Source organism: Haliotis rubra, unplaced genomic scaffold (genome assembly GCF_003918875.1).
Source record: "Haliotis rubra isolate DU_JTF1 unplaced genomic scaffold, ASM391887v1 Scf12, whole genome shotgun sequence".
NCBI lineage: Eukaryota > Metazoa > Mollusca > Gastropoda > Lepetellida > Haliotidae > Haliotis > Haliotis rubra.
This window is the reverse complement of record NW_025765114.1, coordinates 2,280,219-2,307,100: the sequence shown is the minus strand read 5'-3', so window position 1 is coordinate 2,307,100 and position 26,882 is coordinate 2,280,219. Positions and strand designations below refer to the sequence as shown.

General features: G+C 40.5%; 1 protein-coding gene across 1 annotated transcript in view; it reads right to left on the bottom strand.

Annotated features, from left to right (window-relative positions):
• The window catches only part of LOC124262485 (uncharacterized protein KIAA0513-like), a 102,860-nt gene that overhangs the window by 44,208 nt on the left and 31,770 nt on the right, over nt 1-26,882 (bottom strand). The window contains 1 exon segment of the mRNA XM_046696994.1: nt 8,761-8,809. Within this exon segment, the coding sequence (XP_046552950.1) occupies nt 8,761-8,809 (49 nt within the window).

Below are 26,882 nucleotides of genomic sequence, written 5' to 3'. Positions count from 1 at the left end.
GATGGGGGAGTCTAGCATTGTTCAAGATTACATGGAGGACAGATAAACAAGCAGGTGAAGTGGTTAGATGGGGGAGTCTAGCATTGTTCAAAGATTACATGGAGGACAGTGCAGGTGAATTGGTTAGATGGGGAGTCTAGCATTGTTCAAGATTACATGGAGGACAGATAAACAAGCAGGTGAATTGGTTAGATGGGGGAGTCTAGCATTGTTCAAGATTACATGGAGGACAGATAAACAAGCAGGTGAATTGGTTCAGATGGGGGAGTCTAGCATTGTTCAAGATTACATGGAGGACAGATAAACAAGCAGGTGAATTGGTCAGATGGGGGAGTCTAGCATTGTTCAAGATTACATGGAGGACAGATAAACAAGCAGGTGAATTGGTCAGATGGGGAGTGGTCAGATGGGGAAGTCATTGTTCAAGATTACATGGAGGACAGATAAACAAGCAGGTGAATTGGTCAGATGGGGGAGTCTAGCATTGTTCAAGATTACATGGAGGACAGATAAACAAGCAGGTGAATTGGTCAGATGGGGGGAGTTCAAGATTACATAGGCATTGTTCAAGATTACATGGAGGACAGATAAACAAGCAGGTGAATTGGTCAGATGGGGGAGTCTAGCATTGTTCAAGATTACATGGAGGACAGATAAACAAGCAGGTGAAGTGGTTAGATGGGGAGTCTAGCATTGTTCAACATGGAGGACAGATAAACAAGCAGGTGAATGGATTGGACAGCATTGTTCAAAACAAGCAGGTGGTCAGATGGGGAGTCTAGCATTGTTCAAGATTACATGGAGGACAGATAAACAAGCAGGTGAATTGGTCAGATGGGGGAGTCTAGCATTGTTCAAGATTACATGGAGGACAGATAAACAAGCAGGTGAATTGGTCAGATGGGGGAGTCTAGCATTGTTCAAGATTACATGGAGGACAGATAAACAAGCAGGTGAATTGGTCAGATGGTAGCAGATGGGGAGTCTAGCATTGTTCAAGATTACATACAGGACAGATAAACAAGCAGGTGAAGTGGTCAGATGGGGGAGTCTAGCATTGTTCAAGATTACATGGAGGACAGATAAACAAGCAGGTGAATTGGTCAGATGGGGGAGTCTAGCATTGTTCAAGATTACATGGAGGACAGATAAACAAGCAGGTGAATTGGTCAGATGGGGGAGTCTAGCATTGTTCAAGATTACATGGAGGACAGATAAACAAGCAGGTGAATTGGTCAGATGGGGGAGTCTAGCATTGTTCAAGATTACATGGAGGACAGATAAACAAGCAGGTGAATTGGAGGACAGATGGGGAGAGTCTAGCATTGTTCAAGATTACATGGAGGACAGATAAACAAGCAGGTGAATTGGTCAGATGGGGGAGTCTAGCATTGTTCAAGATTACATGGAGGACAGATAAACAAGCAGGTGAATTGGTTAGATGGGGGAGTCTAGCATTGTTCAAGATTACATGGAGGACAGATAAGCAAGCAGGTGAATTGGTTAGATGGGGTAGTTAAGTGCTTGTTGGGTATTGGCATCTAAGATTCTTCATGGTTTCAGAAAGGACATGGAATGAAGTGTGCACTAAAGTATAAGTAAAGAGTGCTAATTCATCCTTCATGATCTGTCATCTTACAAGACGCTGTGAGAAGCAAGCAAGAAGAGGTGAGAAATAAAGAAAACTTCCCAAGTTTTAATCTTGGAGCACATTGTGCAAAAAGCTGCCATTTAGCTGCTCTGAGTGCTGTGACAACTCCATACATCATCCTTCCTCAGTGTCTTCATCACTGAGCTACATGGCAGACATGTCGTCCATCAAATCTAGAGTCCTCCATACAGAGAGATCCCAGCTATACCACCTCTAGATACAGCATGCACTCCAGGCTGGAACTTTCATCTCATCATCAGTTAATGCCAGGCAGGAAAACAAACTTCCAATATCGAAGCTATTTCAACTTTGGGCAGGTTTTTACTGTATGTGATATTTCTGAATCTGGATAACATAAGGAGAGCTATTCAAACATAAAACCAGGACAATGTTTTGAAACCTCAACATATGGACTTACATATATTCAAACACAGAGTGATGCAATGTTCACAGGTAAATAATACTATTGTTTGCCTAAACATCTGATGATCTTTGAAAGATTTGAACTCCTAATAAGGAAAATATACACATGGAAAAAAAAGTATTGCAACACCTATGATATTTTAACCCAAAAGTCATATATATTTATACCATGAGTATATTTGTTGATCATTTTCACCTTTCAGGCACACCAAACATTGATTTTAGATATGCATGTGCTACAATCAAAGGTGAGCATCATGTGCAATGTGTGTGTCTGTCATTAAGCAAATATCAAGTTTCTGTAAAGTATTCTTACAGCTCAATAATAGTGAAAATCAATTTTTTATTTGTAGATGATAAGCAAATACGGGGCCTCTTCAATGGACGATTGCTCAAGGATGGCAAGTTATTGGTATGAGGAATGCTGGCATGTCACTGAGGGCTGGCATGTCACATGAGATGTTGTTCAAGATCCATCAACTGTCAGCCAATTGGCCAGAAAACTAATGACATTATGGTTCGTCAGTGTTTAGGTCGACCACGAGTGACAACTACTTGGGATAATACAGCGACCACAATCGCAAGACTTCATCCATTCAATCATGCCAAGTGCTGCCATGCAAAACACTGTGTGCTTTCCACATTGTCATTTGTCCATGGCATGAAATCGCCTAAAATCGGGACCCTTGAAGATCTGGGGTAGAATAGGTCTTCAGCAACCCATGCTTGCCACAAAATGCGACTATGCTTGTCGTAAGAGGGGACTAACGGGATTGGGTGGGCAGGTTTGCTGACTTGGTTGACATGTGTCATCGGTTCCCAACTGTGTAGATCGATACTCATGCTGTTGATCACTGGATTGTCTGGTCCAGACTCGATTATTTACAGACCGCCGCCATGTAGCTGGAATATTGCTAAGTGCAGCGTAAAACTAAACTCACTCACTCACTCACTCCTGAAATGGGCCAGGCATAGTGCCAGATGACCTATCAGAAGTCCATTGTTATCCCAAGAGCACAAAGCAGCTTGACTCAACTCAAACTCAACATCACTGGAATTTGAGATCATGGGGAAGGGTCAACCGGTCGGCCGAAAGTCAAATTGTTCATGATTGAGGCTGACCTTGTTTTTGGTGCTGCACAAAGCACAGAATATCTTGGAGCAAGTACCGTTTGCTGGGGTTCACTTATGGCATGGGAGTTGCCTATCACATGACTGTAAACTTGACCTTGAGACAATCAGACATAATCTGAATGCACAGTGGTATATATTATTGACATCCAAACATGGTTGTTGTACCACATTTCGATAACCATCCTTTGAACACAAGGTCAGTCTTCATGGATGACAATGATACTCCACATCATGCATGTGGAGGCAGGATCAAATCCACTGTGGCTTGCCAGGAGCCCAGATCTCAATCCCACCGAACATGTTTGGGACATTATGAGTCACAAACTATGCCAGAGAGATCCCCTGGTACAAAACATGGAAGATTTGAACTATCATGCCATCAAGACTGGAATGTAAGTCAAATTCAACTTCTGATGCAGTCAATGAGGAAGAGGGTTAGAGATGTTATTGCCATTAATGGAGGTTACACCAGATATTATTGACATTGTGCTCGGTTATTGATACACCGTTGATTTCTTGTTGCCTGCACTTGTTTACATCATACAACCATAGTTATCAGCAATACAATTATTTTTGCCATGTTTGCTTCAATGAAAAAAATATGGTTTTTCAGTCTCTTCTAATTTGGTTTACCATTTAATTATTCCTTGAGGGTCAATTCATCCAGATAGCAAGTTGATATGAGGTTTGGATAAGGTACTTATTGTGGTATATTGATACTATGAATTGTGAGACTTTTGTCCATGTGTATATAAGGCTGTGGAAACACTGAAATGGTTTTAAACAAATTTAGAATCTTCAAATATGTTTACATTTTTACTGTAGTAGCTTGAACTTTTATATCCTTCCTGTGCTGAGTTTATTTTTGAAGCCAACTACTGGTATGTACACTGGAAACCTGAAATGTCAGAGGTTTGTACAATATCACCTCCTCTATAACACATTTCTAAATTGTCTGGCCAGCCATCTGTTTGAGCTTGTCCTTGTCGCTTGAACAATGAAACTAGGGGAGGAGATTAGTCTTGATGACACAAAGACGTCAGTTCAGTAAACAGCACCAGAGAAGGAGGAAAGCATATGATGGATGAAATTTTCCTTTCTCATAAAGGTCAAGCATACATACCACCATGTACATAATTGGATCCCTGGTATGAAGCATCAGTGATGCATCAATAAAGCACTAGAGAGGCATTCTCCGTTTGTTCAGTGGAGAGATCAGGATGCTGTATCATCGTAACATTATACTCTGTCATTATGCTGAATAGGTACCGTGGAGGGAGGGGTGTGTGGTGTGGGGATGTGGGGGGAATGTGAGGGGGAGGGAGGGAAAGAGAAGTGTTGGAGGGGGATGTGGTGTGGGCATGTGTGTGAAGGGGATGTAGTGGGTGGATGTGAGGTATAGGAGGTGGAGGTGGTGTGATGGTGTGTGGAAGGGGGATATGTGTGGTATAGGATGGGAAGTGGTGTGGTATAGGAGGGGGAAGTGGTGTGAGGATGTGTGTGAGGGGGATGTGTGAGGTATAGGAGGTGGAGGTGGTGTGATGGTGTGTGGGAGGGGGATATGTGTGGTATAGGAGGGAAGTGGTGTGAGGGGGATGTGTGGGGTATGGGAGGAGAGGTTGTGTGTGATGATGTGTGGAAGGTGGATGTGTGGAGTAAGGAAGGGGAGGTGGTGCGATGGTGTGTGGGGAGAGGGATATGTGGCGTATGGGAGGGAGGTGGTGTGATGATGTGTGAGAGGGATATGTGGGGTATGGGAGGGAGAGGTGGTGTGATGATGTGTGGGAGGAGGATATGTATGGGGGTATGGGAGGGGGAGGTTGTGTGATGATGTGTGGGAGGAGGATGTGTGGGGTATGGGAGGGAGGTGGTGTGATGGTGTGTGGGAGAGGATATGTGGGGTATGGGAGGGAGGAGGGGTGTGATGATGTGTGGGAGGAGAATGTGTGGGGTATGGGAGGGAGGTGGTGTGATGATGTGTGGGAGGGATATGTGGGGTATGGGAGGGGAGGTGGTGTGATGATGTGTGGGAGGAGAATGTGTGGGGGTATGGGAGGAGGGAGGTGGTGTGATGGTGTGTGGGGGAGGAGGATGTGTGGTGGTATGGGGTATGGGAGAGGGGAGGTGGTGTGATGGTGTGTGTGAGAGGGATATGTGGGGGTATGGGAGGAGGGAGGGAGTGTGATGGTGTGTGGGAGGAGGATATGTGGGGGTATGGGAGGGAGGTGGTGTGATGGTGTGTGGGAGGAGGATATGTAGGGTATAGGAGGGAGGGTGTGATGGTGTGTGGGAGGAGGATATGTGGAGGGAGGTGGTGCTTATGGGAGGGAGGAGTGGTGTGATAGTGTGTGTGGAGAGAGATATATAGAGGTATATAGGAGGGGAGGAGGTGGTGTGATGGTGTGTGGGAGGAGGATGTGTATGCGTATGGGAGAGGGAGGGTGTGATGGTGTGTGGGAGAGGATATATGGCGTATGGGAGGAGAGGGTGTGATGATGGTGTGTGGGAGGAGGATGTGTGATGTCGTTAATGGCAAGGAGGATATGGGAGTATAGGGGAGGAGAGTGGTGTGATGGTGTGTGGGAGGAGGATGTGTGGGGTATGGGAGGGGGAGAGAGTGGTGTGATGGTGTGTGAGGAGGGATATGTAGGGTATAGGAGGGAGAGTGGTGTGATGGTGTGTGAGGGAGGATATGTAGGGGTATGGGAGGGAGGTGGTGTGATGGTGTGTGGGAGAGGAGAATGTGTGGGAGGTATGGGAGGGAGGTGGTGTGATGGTGTGTGGGAGAGAATATGTAGGAGTAGGGGAGGGAGAGTGGTGTGATGGTGTGTGGGAGGAGGATGTGTAGTGTATATAGGAGGGAGGGTGTGATGGTGTGTGGGAGGAGGATATGTGGCGGTATAGGAGGGAGGTGGTGTGATGATGTGTGGGAGGAGGATGTGTGGCATATATGGGAGGGGGAGGGTGTGATGGTGTGTGGGGGAGGAGGATGTGTGGAGGTATGGGAGGGGAGGGGGTGTGATGGTGTGGGAGAGAGGATATGTAGCGTATGGAAGGGGAGGTGGTGTGATGATGATGGGAGGAGGGATGGATGGCGTATGGGAGGGGGAGGGGGTGTGATGATGTGTGGGAGGAGGATGTGTGGCGTATGGGAGGAGGATGTGTGGGAAGGGGATGTGGGAGGGGATTAGTTGTTGAAGGACCTTGATTTCATAATTCCTCTCATATTCACCTTATTTGGACAGTTTCAATAGTTTGAAACTGTCAAGCATTTGTGAGGAATGCTCTACTTTATCCCCTGTGGTCATACCAAGCTCCTAACTGCACAATACAGCAAGTCGCCTTGAGCAAAACATAATGAAGTCGGTGGTAGGGAATAGCTAGTTGTAGGGTAATTACTATGATCGATTAGCTTGAGTTGAAACTGGACAGCAACAAGAATAATGTGTATACATGGCTTATCCATTAACCAGTAATCAGTGACAGATTGATGACACTGTAAACCATGAGGCACACGCCAGATTTGTCACAATGTCATTTCAAAGAGCTGCTCAGTCAATAAGTGATTTGGGTAAGCAATAACTATGTTTAGGGATCTTGGTAAATTATCAATATAGCTGAAAATACTGAGTTCATTTTACCTGAACATCTGCCATTTGGAGCTGAAATTTTAGTAAATACTAACGATAGAGAAATCAGTGTATGATAAAGGTTCCAATTAAAAATTTCTTTTTCAAAATGAGAATATTATGAGTCCCACTGCAATGCTCTGACACTACCATCATCCCTACAGTCATGACAAGCCTTGAGGACGTGGACTGTAGATAACTATAACCGAACCATAAAGTGACTGCACAACATCTGTGTCAGCAGATTTAGACACATCATACCCTTACATGTTACATCCATGAATGTTACTAAATGACTTTGCTATGGAGATGACAGACCTAGTATGATGAGGAGGATTATGCATGATGCTGAAAGCACTGAATGTATAATACTGTTGTATAGAAAGTAGCATGAGTTGTTGGTGCTGACGCAGCATCTACACGATGTCATGGGAGGTCAGGTCAAAGTAGAGGAAAGTAACGCAACACGACAGAAACAATTAAGCCACCTCTGTCCCTTCATGATGGATGACTTGCTGAAGGAATATATAGAGTTTGGTACCATTAATCTACACTTGCTTTTAAGTCCTGGGACTCCTTTCACAAAGCACTAAGGTGATCGTAAGTCACTAAGGTAACCTCAGTGCAATGTTAAAGAATGGGAGTTAAGGTTAACCTTAGTAAGGTTGCTTCATGAATAGAGCCCCTGGACATTTGTAAAATATATGACTAATTATTCCTTCAACCAACCAGGACAGTTTATTTGCACCACATCACATCACAAGACAATATTATCTGACGTGTTAAACTGCCTGTTAGGGTACCTTATAACCTTAAGTTGTGTGTGTACTTTGAATCTGAAACTCTAATCTAGGTCAGAAAACAAAACTCTATACATGCATAAAACAGATAACAAGAAATCTAGCAGGACAGTGTAAGCTTGAGACATGCAATCCCTGCTTATCCCATGCTTGGAGTTATTTGACTGAATTTACTGGTGAACCTGTAAGCTTTGCAATCCGGTGATGCATATGACCAATATCCGTGCTTTCCATACCAATGCACAAATCCCAATTACAGTGACAGAGACCCTCTGGCACTGGCCTCCTGTGTCTTTGTTGTGGTTTCACATAAGGATAACATTGTTTCATATCAAATCTTTCACTCACTGTTCTTGACTTGCTATTGTTATTGAGAGAACCCTGTCACATCACACTAGCTTGTGATATGAGACACACTCCACAGATGGTTTCAACATTGAAGACAAATTTTGAAATTAAAATCATTCAACTTACAGAAATAGATGAATGAATGAATGAAAGAATGAATGCATGAATGAATGAATGGAACAAGGCAGACAGAAAGGTCACACCCTCAGAGATCAAACACAAGCCAATTGCTGCAACTTCATTGATTAATCATTACAATTAATCACAACCCAATAAAGTGTGGCATTTCCCAATTGCAGCAGGCATTATTGATTCTGTAGCCATGACTGTGTGCACAGCAGTGATCACACAGAGGCATCAGAGGCACAGCCTCCCACAATACTCGCTGTAGCCAGGGAGGTAGAACAAAACCATTAAAAGGTCTACTTTCCCTGAATGTGTGGTTAAACATTCAACTGTGTGAAGCTATTTCAGAAATATGTTATTTCTGATAACTCTTCATGTAAAAAAGGAAAAATCAATAGCTGACACATGTCACTTGGTCAAAAAACATTGAGGAGAAAATGGTGGAAATCTGTTCCGGACATGTCACTGAATGTAGTGAGGCAGATGGAGCATAGGTGCCATGATATCGCACGGGCAATTAGTGGTATACAATTCAGTGAAGGTCCAAAATCAAAATGAAGTTCCTACCAATGTCTTTCCTAATGAGAGCTGGAATTGATGCCATTACCATGACACTGGCTCTGAAACATGGTAAGCAAGGAGTACTTACCTGACAAAGTTCTCCAAATTTGGCTTTTTCTGTTTGTGCTATATCCAAACTGAAACACAGAACAGGTAAATCATTAATCAAGGCAGCTGGAGTTGCTCAATATATAATTCATAATAATATCTAAGACACACTTCACCATCATTACAACCACAATCATCACGACAAGTGGATTCACATACAACATCATCAACAACCACAGGTGCTTGTCATCATGACAATCATCATTATCATCATCATATATTTCATGCAGATAGCATACTGAGAATGAGCCCAACAGCTTCGACCCTTCTAGGAACAGACCCCAGTATCAGCTGACCACATGTTGATCAGAAGTAAAGACCTAATATACTGAACCACAAAAGAAATGTTGCACCGATAGCGGTTTCTTAAAGCACACACTTTAATTCACTCTAATTAACAATCAAAACAGGGGATTGAGTTCCAATTTGAAAACTATGGTTAACACATTTTCGGGAATCACATTTAGAGTTCACACAAGCAAAATCAGCAAAAGATACCCCAAAGTCAGTATTGCGTGTGACCTCCATGGGTATCGATGAAAGCGTTGCATCGTTTGTACATGGAATGAATAAGCCGGTTGATGAAGGCCATAGACACTTGGGTCCATACTCTGTGAAATGCCTGATCAAGTCCTGCTGCGGTTTTCTTTGAATCCGTCCCAAAGGTGTTCTACTGGACTTAAATCCGGACTGAGTGCAGGCTATTGTATGGTTTGGATGCCACGTTGTCTTAGGAAGTCCAGTGTTGCTCTGGCAGTGTGGGCACGTGCGTTGTCTTGCTGGAAGATGTGATTTCTGTAACGTCCAAAATGTGGTACCACATGGCGTCTTATGACTTGGTGAAAATAGTGAGCAGCTGTCACGTCATTTCCTCATCCTGGACCAAGATTCTGGAACACCACGGCGTCAACTGACTGGTCCAGACTGATTGCACCCCACACCATGATGCTTGGACCACCCCACGAGTCTCTTTCAACAATACATACATTGGAAAACAGTTCCCCACGCCTTCACCATACTCTCACTCTGCCATCGACTGTCGAAACACAATATTGGCTTTCATGAGATAAAGCACAGTTCTCCATTCTCGGTTTTGGCGGTGATGAGCGGTGAAGACAGGACTACGATGTGATCTGTGACATCAGAGGTTTCTTCCGCATAAACGTTGATGCATTGTATTGGCACTGATGGGTCTGCTGTGAGTCTGAATGGTCTGGCGTGCTGTTTCCGTCGCTGGGTAGTGGGGAAGCTATCCTGCAGATGGTTGCGCACAGTCTGTCGGTCTTGACGTTGTGATGTTACTGAAGGTCGTCCACTGCATGGACGGTCTTAGATACTGTTAGTGATCTGATACCACTCCTGCAGTCGGTAGATTGGCTACCCTCCGTGCAGTCTGGACAACTTGCAATCGTCCCCAGACTTTGTTACTCTGATGTATCATAAGTCGTGGTATGGTGATTGTGTCAAAACAAAAATGATTTCAGGCCAGTTTGGGACACGATTTCATTGGTAGGACTGTCACGGCATGCACATACATTTTCATTTTCACAAATGTCATACGGAACCTTTTACCATGTCTGTTTTTTTCGGTGCGTTTGGTCGATATATGCTTTTTCATCAGGAAACACACTGATGTTGGTAATAACTGTCAATTTGGATTGAAAAACATGTTAACAAAATGGGACAATCATAAGAAAAACACCACCTTGTAAGAACAAAATTTTGCATTTGATTTTGAAAGGTGATGTTTCTTTTGTGGTTCAGTATATTTTGTAAGGAGGGTTGGGTCACAAGGCTGGTTTTCAGGAGGGTGAAGATTCAACAAGAGGCAAGACCAACTGAATGAAATCAGGAGGTAGAGGTCAGAAGGATGAGGTCAAGGGGAGGGGAGTTCAGACAGGGAGTTTCAGAAGGGTGAAGTCCGTACAACACCATTGTATCCGACTGTTTCAGACTACTCAATCTGGTGTTTTTTTGCTGCGTTTCAGGTACAGCCCCCACACACACGAACACACACACTGAAAATGTACGAGAAGGGATTTCAATCCAGTGAATCCATATCTGTGCTGTGACCAAGATTATAAGACGCTGGACAGCTACATCATTTCCCCATGATGATAGGGATGGGATTGGAACTGTACACATCAAACAGCCAGCAGCTGCTCTTTCCTGGACAGGTTCACATCTGACATTCAGCCTGGCCGACATCATTAAGAAGATCTAAGATCAAGCATCAAATACTCAATCACATCCCGGGATTAACACATACACGTACATGTACATTGAAGATCGGAGCTCCAATACAAAAGATCAGAAGATGACATGTCAACTATTTCCATATCCAAAGTACGCCATCCATTCTTCCATTGAAAATACGATAGCAATATATTTAAAATTACCTTCATACTGAAGCTTAAAAAAGCTCTCTTTGATGTATTATGTGCAACACTTCATGATGGGTACATAAATAGCATCATGTCTCTTTATTGTTCATTTCTGACAGACATGAGGGCTGCAACGATTCATCCAGACCTCGATTCGGTTTTGGATATGGGACCCTCGATTCTATCATTTTCTATTCGATTCTTTATACAATTAAAAACATCAGATTTCATTCAACGTTTCAGAGTTTATGAAACAAAATATATCACACTGAAAACCTTTTCCAAGATTTGACTGGGAAATCAGGAATGTAACTAATGTAACCTTCTTCAAACAAATAAAACAAACATTGTCACTGAGGTGACATAATCCCCCACCACAAACTATCAAATCAATCTTAAAGAGTAACAAACATTGTCACTGAGGTGACATAATCCCCCACCACAAACTATCAAATCAAACTTAAAGAGTAACAAACATTGTCACTGAGGTGACATAATCCCCCACCACAAACTATCAAATCAAACTTAAAGAGTAACAAACATTGTCACTGAGGTGACATAATCCCCCACCACAAACTATCATATCAAACTTAATAAGTAACAAACATTGTCACTGAGGAATATTGTGTCTCTCTATAGACAAGGTACATCATGTCTCTCTATAGACAAGGTATATCATGTCTCTCTATAGAAAAGGTACATCATGTCTCTCTATAGACAAGGTGCATCATGTATCTCTGTAGACAAGGTACATCATGTCTCTCTGTAGACAAGGTACATCATGTCTCTCTATAGACAAGGTACATCATGTCTCTCTATAGACAAGGTGCATCATATCTCTCTATAGACAAGGTACATCATGTCTCTCTGTAGACAAGGTACATCATGTATCTCTGCAGACAAGGTACATCATGTCTCTCTGTAGACAAGGTACATCATGTCTCTCTATAGACAAGGTGCATCATATCTCTCTATAGACAAGGTACATCATGTCTCTCTATAGACAAGGTGCATCATATCTCTCTATAGACAAGGTACATCATGTCTCTCTGTAGACAAGGCACATCATGTATCTCTGTAGACAAGGTACATCATGTCTCTCTGTAGACAAGGTACATCATGTCTCTCTATAGACAAGGTGCATCATATCTCTCTATAGACAAGGTACATCATCTCTCTATAGACAAGGTACAACATGTCTCTCTATAGACAAGGTACATCATGTCTCTCTGTAGATAAGGTACATCATGTCTCTCTGTAGACAAGGTACAACATGTCTCTCTGTAGACAAGGTACAACATGTCTCTCTATAGACAAGGTACATCATGTCTCTCTATAGACAAGGCACATCATGTCTCTCTATAGACAAGATGCATCATGTCTCTTTATAGACAAGGTACAACATGTCTTTCTGTAGACAAGGTACATCATGTCTCTCTATAGACAAGGTACATCATGTCTCTCTATAGACAAGGTACATCATGTCTCTCTATAGAAAAGGTACATCATGTCTCTCTATAGACAAGGTACATCATGTCTCTCTATAGACAAGGTACATCATGTCTCTCTATAGACAAGGTACATCATGTCTCTCTGTAGACAAGGTACATCATGTCTCTCTATAGACAAGGTACATCATGCCTCTCTATAGACAAGGAACATCATGTCTCTCTATAGACAAGGTACATCATGTCTCTCTATAGACAAGGTACAACATGTCTCTCTGTAGACAAGGTACATCATGTCTCTTTATAGACAAGGTACATCATGTCTCTCTATAGACACAGTGCACCAGCTGACTCCATACAATGCTAATATTTATGGAACATACCCTGTTCCTTATATCATTCCTGTAGTCTTTGGCCCTACAGTATCAGCTATAAAAATTGCAGATTTCAGACCTGCTGCATCCTTAATCACCACATGCACATTTCAAAGGGATGCATCTTGTGAGCTTGGAAGAAGTGAGGTCAATAACATACCACAGAATTCTTTCTCTCACATTGCTTCAAGGATATATCCTATGCTGTTTTGGACATCAATATGGCCAGAAAGAAATGGAGAAGCTTCATCACACAAAGTTAAGTCAGCTGTCCTGACTGAGCTACAATGAAAGTCTTTGTTTGTTGAAGCAAACCCTGAAACTACGCTGGTTTGAAGTAGTTCACACCGACGACTGTGTTCAAAGCCATCCATTATGGCTAAATGCACAAAACAACATCTTTGGTTTGTATGCTGGTAACATTAGAATAGTTCACTGATTTCTTTGCTGAGAAATGAAACAGTATATTTTGCAATGTCAATCTAAACATTAATGATTATCATAACAAGGACTTTTAATAAACAATCAGGAAAATTATTAAACCTAATAATATTATGTAATGTAAATGCAGTATTACATGGTTTTATGCTATTAATATACATGTACACAATATGGGTATTTGAATTAGAGCCTCTCAAGGAAGCCTCTTCATTTATCTCTGTCAGATTATACCTGACTTCAAAGATCCAAAGTCTGGACAAGAGAACTTTCTATGGTTCAACTGTCAAAAAACAGAAAATTGAATATCAAGTCTGTGTCACATTATGCTCATATACACAAGCCTGGGTATTCTCAACGACAACTGAAGCCCCTTCAAACATGCAACAGACACATCCTGGATAGTACATGACTAAACACACACATCCTGGACAGTATATCAACATCCAGACACTTCCTGGACAGTATATCAACATACAGACACTTCCTGGACAGTATATCAACATACAGACACTTCCTGGACAGTATATCAACATACAGATACTTCCTGGACAGTATATCAACATCCAAACACTTCCTGGACAGTATATCAACATACAGACACTTCCTGGACAGTATATCAACATACAGACACTTCCTGGACAGTATATCAGACACTTCCTGGACAGTATATCAACATACAGACACTTCCTGGACAGTATATCAACATACAGACACTTCCTGGACTGTATATCAACATACAGATACTTCCTGGACAGTATATCAACATACAAACACTTCCTGGACAGTATATCAACATACAGACACTTCCTGGACAGTATATCAACATACAGATACTTCCTGGACAGTATATCAACATACAGACACATCCTGGACAGTATATCAACATACAGACACTTCCTGGACTGTATATCTACAGACAGACACATCCTGGACAGTATATCAACATACAGACACATCCTGGACAGTATATCAACATACAGACACTTCCTGGACAGTATATCAACATACAATCACTTCCTGGACAGTATATCAACATAGAGACACTTCCTGGACTGTATATCTACATACAGACACATCCTGGACAGTATATCTACATACAGACACTTCCTGGACAGTATATCAACATACAGACACTTCCTGGACAGTTTATCAACATACAGATACTTCCTGGACAGTATATCAACATACAGACACTTCCTGGACAGTATATCAACATACAGACACATCCTGAACAGTATATCAACATACAGACACTTCCTGGACAGTAGACTAACATACAGACACTTCCTGGACAGTTTATCAACATACAGACACTTGCTGGACAGCATATGAGTATTTAGACACATGCTGGACAGTTTATGATATCAGAAATTCTAGGGTACTGATTACCCATCATCAATGTTAAGCATATTAATCCAAAGATGCTGTTTACATCAGTGCAGACTGTCTGTGCCTAGCTCCGAGCTGTCTCTGTAGCCATTGTCCTGACTGCATTCCCAATCTAGAGTCTCCTTCTTATGACAAGCATGACATACAGAGGACCTAGTCTCCTCTACATCAGTCATTACTGACTCCATAGTCTGAGAACCAGTGAATGCTGACAATGTGCCAACCATTAAATTATCTGAATTTAGCAGATTTGCTAGCTCATGACAGTTGCCATATTTTCATCCTTTTACTAATCATTATGCTGCACAGACATAGGAATTTACCACCACTAATAAACATCCCCTGGAATCAGTGTTAAAGTGATGGCAATTACCCACCCTCACAGTCTAGCATGGTCATTAGCATTGATCGGCTAGCTGATACATTGACTATGGGTACATTTTGCCAAGGATTTATGACTTGTTCCTGTAAACAAATGTCCCAACTTCCAATAAGGGGGTTGGCGACAACAAGGCCTTCTGTCTGGAGATGACATTGGGTTAATGCCATAGCCTCCTGTGTCCATAGAAAAACAGGATGGTCTTTCCCTACCACCACGAGATGGCCAATGTTTGACATAGTCTTAAAGGACACAGGACACATATGTTCCTGCTGGCTGAATCTGTCGCAGAGAAATTGTGTCTTGTCAAGGGAATACGCCAAAAAAAATATAAAATTAAAATAATTAGTTTCATAAAAAAAGTGACAACAATGGCTCCTGCATCCCCATTCCACTAAAATAACCCAAATTAGTAGATGATTAGATTTGACACATGTGAAGGAGTCTGACTGTTGTTTAAGTGACTGTCCACATCTCATTTGGTTGACTCAAAACTGACTTTCAAAACGATTGTTCCAATGAAGCCTGCCTATATGGCAGATTGAACAAATGACACACAGGATGTCCTTCCCCCCACAGTAGAACTAAACATGACACTACTTTACCCAGGACAAAAATAGAGGGTGGAGCTTGTTCATGTCCACCATGCTGCACCCAGAAAGCTTTCCTTGCCAAAGGTGACAAATGGGGCCACAAGGTATGATCTTGTTCATCGTGTGGGACTCTACGGTGTGTATCACAAATCATACTACCGTGGCAAGTCACACCAGGATACTCAACATTTCCTTCTTCGGTCATGTGGAGAAACTGTCCACCATCAGATCAGTCGGACCACAGTGATGGAACTTCATAGCTGCTACACTTTCAACCCCTGGTTAGTCTATCGCCAATGTTATTATTTTCATGCTACAGCGATACAACAATACTACTGATGATTGCAGTATTAAACAACATTATCTCACCCACTTCCTATAGAGCAGATAGACAAGCATGTCTCAATGTTCACAGCAAGAGTTTTTCAATGCTAAGAGAGCATGAAGGCCCACTTACAAAACATGGATTACATGTCACAGCTGAAACATGACCAATCATGATATGGGGTAACATATGATTATGAGAAAGCATCATCCCTATTTCATTGGATTGTCACATCACCCTATAACAAGTAGGACTGCAGGTATTACCGGTATACCAGTATATCACAATACGCTTTTTAAACGATACGTATTGCAATACCTTTTCTGAGAACCGATATGTTTGAGTACAGATAATATATGAAGTTTTTATGATTATCTTTATGGTCTACACATACTTTCATTCACAACAAATGTTTTCCTTTATTATTCAATGACAAAGCAGCATACTGTAATACTATATATTGTATAAAAAAGACAACAGAATCACTGACTATGCAACCTAATTTTGATATTGCTGTTATAAGAACCATAACATATATGTTTAAGAACTTAAAATGTAGAAAATAGAATTGACATGCATAATTAGTGTCAGTCAGTGTCAAACACTGAAGTTCCTAATATATCGCAATACGTATTGCAATACAGGTACCTGAATCGCAATATATTGAAATACAATGTATTTGCCAATACACAGCCCTTCAAGTGAGCTGTATGTCCAATGGAATCAAGGAGTTTCCTACAGGCTTCACAGCAGACGCTTCCTAACAGTTGCAGAACATCTTCAATATGAGCTGCTCATCACACTGCACTTGAACGGGCTGGTCAGGCAATTGACCAGCAGTGACCAGAGGCTTGAAGGCACAGTCAGGTATGACAGGGTTGATCATGGCTGGTCAGGTCAGGAGGATCAGATGCCTCAAGACAGCAGCCTTGCATCTTGTCTTCAGAATCAATACCAATGATCAGCTGTATTGGAATTAACCTTTCAAGTGCCCCACAAGATGTCACAATGCCACACTGTCAATAGTCCACACCAGGATAACCTAATCTTGATGGCCACGAACACTAGGATCAACTCGTCAAGTGTCATACAAGCTTGAGTCAATCTCAGAAAATGAAAGTCTGTTTGAAGATATCAGCATTGCAGTTGTGTTTTCCTGATAATGTGGTGGAACGTAAGACCTGTCTAGGAGGGAATATGATCATATATTATCCCAATTCCCATGAGTCAGAAGCAGGTATTGAAGATACTTTGGTGGGATATGGGTTTTACAGGGAGTATAGACATGTTTGTACATTTCCTGAGTTAAGTCATGCATCTGAATGTTCACAGTGCTGTCAAGACTTACAGCAGAATGATTATTATCATGGCCGTCAGCACAGCCATGTGCAGGTCAGCTGCCTGTATTTAACCTAAGAGTATGGTCGGTTGGCCACAGAAGCCACAGGTGTAAAACCACATGCTCACTCCAGTCAACAGACATCTGAAGGTAACTTATCTAATGTTTGCTGCAGTTCTGACCATGTCAAGGAAAACATAGTACATATACTTCTATGAGATTGGCCTTCTGATGACACTAGTTCAGGATGGATTCTCTGTATCTACAATACACTTAGAATCAGTAACAGAAAACAACATGCAATCGAAAACTAACAAACCGCATCATAAATCTGAGAGCAGGGTGCCACAAACATGATAACAAGAGCACTTGAACAATCACACTGACTGACTGAGTTTTCGTTTTACGCAGCTTTTAGCAATATTCCAGCAACATCACGGCGGGGGTCACAAGAAATGGGCTTCACACATTGTACCCATGTGGGGATTCGAACCCGGGTCTTCGGCGTGACGAGCCAACGCTTTAACCACTAGGCTACCCCACCGCCCCTAATCAGTCAGAAGAAAGCCTTCCAAACTGGGCATACACAGAGAAGAGTGGAAGTCATCTATCAAATGACAAGGATCAACACACAATAAGTAAATTGACATCTTCCAACACATACACATCTAGAATCTTCTAGTCTGTTTTTGTTTGTTTGTTGATTAACGCCACACTCAGCTATATGACGGCAGTCTACAATAATTGAGTTCGGACCAGACAATGCAGTGATCAACATCTTAAGCATCGATCTATGCAATTGAAATACAATGACATGTGTCAAGCAAGTCAGTGAGTCTGACCACCTGATCACCTGATCACCTGAAGAACAATTCTTACACGAATCTTCACGGGTACAGACCTTTCTACATTAATGCTATAACAAGCAACTTTATCTGTTTTCTTCATATCCTCATGTCATGACTGTAAACCTTATTCTTCACCTGCTGACACTGACTGCTAAAACTGTAGTTATTGATACAAGATTTGGCACTTGGCACAAACTTTAACAATGCCATTAATGATATTTGTGAAAGTCTGGATCAGACAAACCTATGACTGAAATAATGAGCATTGATCACAAGTAGGTTGTAAACTAAGAATTGTAATCAGGTTGAATCTGGCACTCAAACCCCACAATTATAGGATTATTTGATAGACAACAATGGTGTGGCATCCTACAGATTCTCCATATTCACATGAATGGACGAAGATACACTGACATGAACTAAAACAAATGTGTTCGACTGATTTTTGGTTACTATTCAACACGGGCGAATCTAATATCTAATATCTGAATATCTATCCAGTTTGGCCATCACACATGTCACACTTAATCCGAACTGACTGCTAGCAGACGGTCACATGCTGGAGTAGGAACATGGAGCAGCCAGCAAATTGATCTGCATCAGTGTGTGGGTGTACCACTAAGCAAAACTGACTGACTTAGTGAGCGATCAATTACCATCTAAATAACATGGATATTTAAACACTCTCCAGTGACGCAGCAAGTTGACCGGCCACCTCAGGATCAATATTGCCAATGATCAAGCACAGTGGGTTTTCATGATGAGTCTACATCCAAGTCTGAAGACATCTTGCAACAATTTTCACTTATATACAGAAAAATGTTGTTAGGCATCTGTATTGATTGATTTAAGCTGGTAACAGTGACCCGATTAACAGTGACCTAGGTAGCTAGGTTGCTGTGTGTGGCAGGAGCGAGCCACAAAGTAGCAGCTATAACAGACAGTTTGGTCAGGGCAGGATACCAGTGGTTGAACGTGGTTCACAGTCTGGGCCAATCTGGTTATGTGGGTCTGATGACATACAATCAGCAAGGTATCAGACTTAGACACATTCATAAATACAGGTCGTAGACCTCTTCTTGCTGCATTCTTCATGAGCAGTATGTATGCCCAGACCAAAAGGTTTGAAGAAAACGAAAAGAGAAACTCCTAGATTTCAACGCCTACACACACACACACTTCTTAAGTATATTTGCTAAAATGATCTTGGTTAGGTCTTCATAAACATATAAAACCCATTTATTCAGCTCAGAATGGTTTGTGTACATGTGAGTGCTGGACAGATGGGGGGATGATGGAGGAGGAAGAGACCGGAACTTGTTGTGTTTGACTCAGTTAAGTTTAAGTATATGTTCAGGTAATAACCTTAGGAAAGCTGTGTTCTCACACTGTGGTCAGAGACTTCATATTTTTATACTTATTAGTAATTTAAATTTTCTCTGGGTTTTGCAGTTTTATCTTGTCTTTTCTTATCAAAGATGGAGCAGTCATTAACAACAACAAAATTCAAATAAACAAAAAAAAATTCTGATTCAGGCTTTTGACAGGTTGGTCAAACTGTAAAAAAGTGAAAAAGCTTCCTCACTATTAAACATACAGACAGGGTGTAGGTGTTGTGATCCACTGTAATTATTAATCATACAGACACGGTATATATGTTGTGATCAACTGTAATTATTAATCATACAAACATGGTATATATGTTGTGATCCACTGTAATTATTGATCATAGAGATATCGTATATATGTTGTGATCAACTGTAATTTTTTATCATACAGACATGGTATATATGTTGTGATCAACTGTAATTATTAATCATACAGACATGGTATATATGTTGTGGTCAACTGTAATTATTAATCATACAGACATGGTATATATGTTGTGGTCAACTGTAATTATTAATCATACAGACATGGTATATATGTTGTGATCAACTGTAATTATTAATCATACAGACATGGTATATATGTTGTGGTCAACTGTAATTATTAATCATACAGACATGGTATATATGTTGTGATCAACTGTAATTATTAATCATACAGACATGGTATATATGTTGTGGTCCACTGTAATTATTAATCATACAGACATGGTATATATGTTGTGATCAACAGTAATTATTAATCATACAGACATGGTATATATGTTGTGATCAACTGTAATTATTAATCATACAGATATGGTATATATGTTGTGATCAACTGTAATTATTAATCATACAGACATGGTATATATGTTGTGATCAACTGTAATTATTAATCATACAGACATGGTATATATGTTGTGATCAACTGTAATTATTAATCATACAGACATGGTATATATGTTGTGATCAACTGTAATTATTTATCATACAGACATGGTATAAATGTTGTGATCAACTGTAATTATTAATCATACAGATAAGGTTCAGGTGTCGTGATTTGAGGTTGTATTGATGGACTGTGATTTTACACCCGTAACCATGATACATGGTCCCCTATTGATCATTCAGACATGGTATATATGTTGTGATCAACTGTAATTATTAATCATACAGATAAGGTTCAGGTGTCGTGATTTGAGGTTGTATTGATGGACTGTGATTTTACACCTGTAACCATGATACATGGTCCACTTTGGTTTATTTATGTTCGAATGCTGTGGTGATTTTGAAAAATTTTTTTTACCAAATTCTGCAATGACCCAGCATGATAACTACTTAAGCCAGTGTTGCCTTACCACTGTTAATGGAATAAATCAATTACAGAGATTCTGGACTAACCCGTCCTGCAAATTAAACTATAACTAAATGAAAATTAACTCACTTTAACTGGGTAACATGAGAGAATTTCAGGCTGAACAAGCATACATTAAGTGTATTGCTACATGCGGTAATGATATTGTGACATCCCTGAGACAAGATCAACAGTTGTTGCTCAACACCATACATCAGTAAATTAACAAGGACAAGGAAGAAGAATCTGTTGTAACATCAGTCAATCCGTACCCAAACAGTAAGTGAGCAAAACTGTAAGCTCATCTGATGAAACATCGAAACAGCAAAATAAATCCATTAATGCATCACACTTTCCTCATGATCAGCAGGCTGTCAAATTAAAACTGTGTCGTCATAACAACCACACGTGTCTCAACATGAATCCGACATAAATATCAACATATCATCAACATCAGTTTTCCAATAATGACAATTCATCAAACGCATGAATCTTATAATGAGCATTTTCACAAATACATCAATAATACCAAACTGTAACGAGGTCCCAGCTTGGTCAATAGTGTATGGATTTGTTATCAGTCGGGAACTAATGCTCGAATTACATTCAATGTCTTCCAATGCCTTCAATGGCATTATTAGGTGTGGGGGCGTTTGGCTGAGAAATTGATTCATAGTTATCGTGGAGTACCAATCTGTGTTCTAGTCTTAGCTAGTTCTAAGTATACTTTTCAAGTTAAAAGAGACATATTTCCCATATACGAGTAATCCCTGATTCCCTGAATAGTTACAACAGTATTCACATGACACAATTATCATTCTTGTCCATTGCTCTACATAATCATTGTGTCAGAAATGCAGTTTGCCATATTTTCTAATCCCTCTTTGTGCCTGCTTTTGTTGATTTCCTTCATGTTCTTTATTCCAGGCTTGAGTTGAATAGTCTTTCACAGATTTGGTTCAGCAGCATGATCAAAGGTACTTTGATCTTTGTCTTTTGATCAGGTAAATCAGCTTTAGATGTTTGAGCAATCTTACGGCAAATCACATGGTGGGGAAATCGCACTAACTGTGCATGTGATGAAGAACACCACTCAGGACGGCAGGTTGTTCATTGTTCATTTTCCTAAACAAACATTCTGTTTACCTTCACTCGGAAGCCTTCTAACATATAGATATATATCTAGTGTGTCACTTCTCTGTTTACCCTCACTCGGAAGCCTTCTAACATATAGATATATATCTAGTGTGTCACTTCTCTGTTTACCCTCACTAGGAAGCCATCTAACATATAGATATATATCTAGTGTGTCACTTCTCTGTTTACCTTCACTAGGAAGCCATCTAACATATAGATACATATCTAGTGTGTCACTTCTCTGTTTACCTTCACTCGGAAGCCTTCTAACATATAGATATATATCTAGTGTGTCACTTCTCTGTTTACCTTCACTAGGAAGCCATCTAACATATAGATATATATCTAGTGTGTCACTTCTCTGTTTACCCTCACTAGGAAGCCATCTAACATATAGATATATATCTAGTGTGTCACTTCTCTGTTTACCCTCACTCGGAAGCCTTCAAACATATAGATATATATCTAGTGTGTCACTTCTCTGTTTACCCTCACTCGGAAGCCTTCTAACATATAGATATATATCTAGTGTGTCACTTCTCTGTTTACCCTCACTAGGAAGCCATCTAACATATGGATATATATCTAGTGTGTCACTTCTCTGTTTACCTTCACTAGGAAGCCATCTAACATATAGATATATATCTAGTGTGTCACTTCTCTGTTTACCTTCACTCGAAAGCCTTCTAACATATAGATATATATCTAGTGTGTCACTTCTCTGTTTACCCTCACTCGGAAGCCTTCTAACATATAGATATATATCTAGTGTGTCACTTCTCTGTTTACCCTCATTCGGGAGCCTTCTAACATAAAGATATATATATCTCACTTCTCTGTGTCACTTCTCTGTTTATAGATATCACTAGTGAAGCCTTTCTAACAAGCTTCTAACATATAGATATATCTAGTGTGTCACTTCTCTGTCTCCCTTACTGATGCCATCTAACATATAGATATAGGAAGCCATCTGTTTAACATATAGATATATATCTAGTGTGTCACTTCTCTGTTTACCTTCACTCTAGGAAGCCATCTAACATATAGATATATATCTAGTGTGTCACTTCTCTGTTTACCCTCACTCGGAAGCCATCTAACATATAGATATATATCTAGTGTGTCACTTCTCTGTTTACCCTCACTCGGAAGCCATCTAACATATAGATATATATCTAGTGTGTCACTTCTCTGTTTACCCTCACTCGGAAGCCTTCTAACACATAGGTACTGATCTGTTTACCCTTCACTAGGAAGCCATCTAACACACAGGTAGTGATCTGTTTAACATCACTAGATATATATCTAGTGTGTCAGGTAGTCTCTGTTTACCTTCACTAGGAAGCCATCTAACACACAGGTAGTGATCTGTTTACCTTCACTAGGAAGCCCTAACACACAGGTAGTGACCTGTTTACCTTCACTAGGAAGCCATTTACAGGTAGTGATATATATCTAGTGTGGTAGTGATCTGTACACAGGTAGTGACCTTTACCCTCACTAGGAAGCCATCTAACATATAGATATATATCTAGTGTGTCACTTCTCTGTTTACCTTCACTGGGAAGCCATCTAACATATAGATATATATCTAGTGTGTCACTTCACCCTCACTCGGAAGCCATCTAACATATAGATATATATCTAGTGTGTCACTCTGTTTACCTCTAGGAAGCCTTCTAACACTATATATATCTAGAAGCCTGTCTAACATATAGATATATATCTAGTGTGTCACTTCTCTGTTTACCTTCACTAGGAAGCCTTCTAACATATAGATATATATCTAGTGTGTCACTTCTCTGTTTACCTTCACTCGGAAGCCTTCTAACATATAGATATATATCTAGTGTGTCACTTCTCTGTTTACCCTCACTCGGAAGCCTTCTAACATATAGATATATATCTAGTGTGTCACTTCTCTGTTTACCCTCACAGCCTTCTAACATAAAGATATATATCTAGTGTGTCACTTCTCTGTTTACCTTCACTAGGAAGCCATCTAACACACAGGTAGTGATCTGTTTACCTTCACTAGGAAGCCATTTAACACACAGGTAGTGATCTGTTTACCTTCACTAGGAAGCCATTTAACACACAGGTAGTGATCTGTTTACCTTCACTAGGAAGCCATCTAACACACAGGTAGTGATCTGTTTACCTTCACTAGGAAGCCATTTAACACACAGGTAGTGATCTGTTTACCTTCACTAGGAAGCCATTTAACACACAGGTAGTGATCTGTTTACCTTCACTAGGAAGCCATTTAACATACAGGTAGTGATCTGTTTACCTTCACTGGGAAGCCATTTAACACACAGGTAGTGACCTGTTTACCTTCACTGGGAAGCCATCTAACATACAGGTAGTGATCTGTACACAGGTAGTGACCTGCTTACCTTCACTGGGAAGCCATCTAACATAAGGTAGTGATCTGTTTACCTTGACTGGGAAGCCATCTAACACACAGGTAGTGATCTGTTTACCTTCACTGGGAAGCCATTTAACATACAGGTAGTGATCTGTTTACCTTCACTAGGAAGCCATTTAACACACAGGTAGTGATCTGTTTACCTTCACTGGGAAGCCATATAACACACAGGTAGTGATCTGTTTACCTTCACTGGGAATAGCAGTTCACGATGGCTGTCAGATTTTTTACTCTCACAGCTATCCAAATAGGTAAAGACTGTGACATTTGAAATCACCATTTGTTCTGGGAATATCACATAATTTAGTTATGATATGTGAGCCAAGCAACTGGTCACAATTACACTTTCAGTATGAGGGACATGTTGAATATCAAAGGTTTTACTGCTGTCATTTTTTATGCCAGGTTTAGAGGTAATGCTAAATGACTGTCACAGTAGGTTTTAGGAACAGGGCCCTAACCTAACACTAACATGTCTTAGTTCATGAGAATGAGACCCTTTATTTCAGAGCAGATGTTAACATATACGTAAAAGTTAAAGATGGACGATGACCATACATCTGACACAACTTACATGATATAACACACTGATCTGTTGCTTACTGCCACACTCAGTTGTATTCTGGTTGCCTGTCATCTGCCTGTAAATAATTGAGTCTGGAACAGATAATGCAGTGATTGATATTGTGAATGATGAACCAGACCATCAGGGTACAATGACTCACATTATGAAATCACCAAGCCTAATCACCAAATCAGTTTTGGTTGCCTTTTACAATAACTGTAGGTTGCTGAGGGCCAATGTTAACCCAGAATCCCCACGGTGTGAACATTTGTCAATAATGAACATGACTGTACTTTTGGTTATCTTAATGTTTGGGAGATGCAGGATGCTGATAGGGTGCTTCATAATGTTGCACACAATCCGTCCAGGCCAGTGTTAACAGAAAATGTTTTTACCTCCAGTTTATTTCAAGGATTTAATAAACCTCACATGTGGGTGTTTCCGTAACCACTGTCAATAAACTGGAGTGGCTGACACCCACGTCCCTCTCATCTACTGCCTGAAGCATGAACATTGGAACATGTCGACACAGGATGAATGATGAAAACAGGGTTTCATTACCTCAAACACAGATTTATTACCTTGAATACTTTCACAAAACAGTAGGACCCTCATTGCCTCAAACTCGCCAAAATCAAAAATATATTTCACATTAACCTGAGGGATGGACAAATGTTGATCTTCTTACAGACACAACAAAATCCAACATACCACATGAGTTAACAACCACTGCTGTTTAGGTGTGTGAGGAGGGGGTAGTATATATATGTGTTGACAATAAGGTACTGATGATTAGTTTCATATATGCACAGACATACTCTGAGCATGCAACATTGAAAATAATGCAAGAGACACAATTCAAATTGCAAATGATCATTTTCTCTGATTTACACTTTCTTTAACCAAGTTTGCTATCAGCTGTTTGTTAATCTGAAATGAAACAATATAGTTATTGATTGTACACAACCTACAAAACTGCAACATTTCCTGAAACTGGAGTGGTAACCTAAACTGTGCACTATAAACACAGAAATATTTAGCTGGATTGGACTGTGAGTTTAACAAAGGCAGGAATTGAATAAAACTATGTCTAGTACATGTCTTAGCTCATGAGAATGTTGACTGTGTCGATCATTGGATCAAACATAACTGACATAATGATGAGGTAGGTCTTCATTCAAACACCTCCAAACATGGCCTCTTGCAGCAAGGCTTTTATGTGAAAATGTAGATCAGTGTCTACATCAAAAGTTGAGTTATCAAGAGGTGTCCCAAAGGTGTCATTACGTCCTGTAGAATCATTCAACGAGATGTGGAAAATATGGATTGGGCATAGTAATATTTGCTGGTTGATGAGTTGGGGATTGAATTCCATGGTGTGGGTCGTGTCAGACGGTGCTACCATTTGACAAAGGTTCTACATGGTGCTGGGAGAACCCTTTGTCTGATATCTTGTGATGGCCTCATAATGTGTAGCATGCATATGATTCGGAGCAGTTGTATACTGGATGTGTAGCTTGGGAAAACTAATATGATTCACTGGTCATATATTAAGTAGTTATCTTGCTACATAATGAAAATACACAAACTCTATTTAGTCTATTATAAAGAAAGGTGAATCAAAGAAATGAAGGAATAACTGAATGTGACTGTTGATAAGACCATTTTATGGATAAGCCAAGGCCTAAATATGACCCTTAAAATTGGTATTAAAATGATATGTTC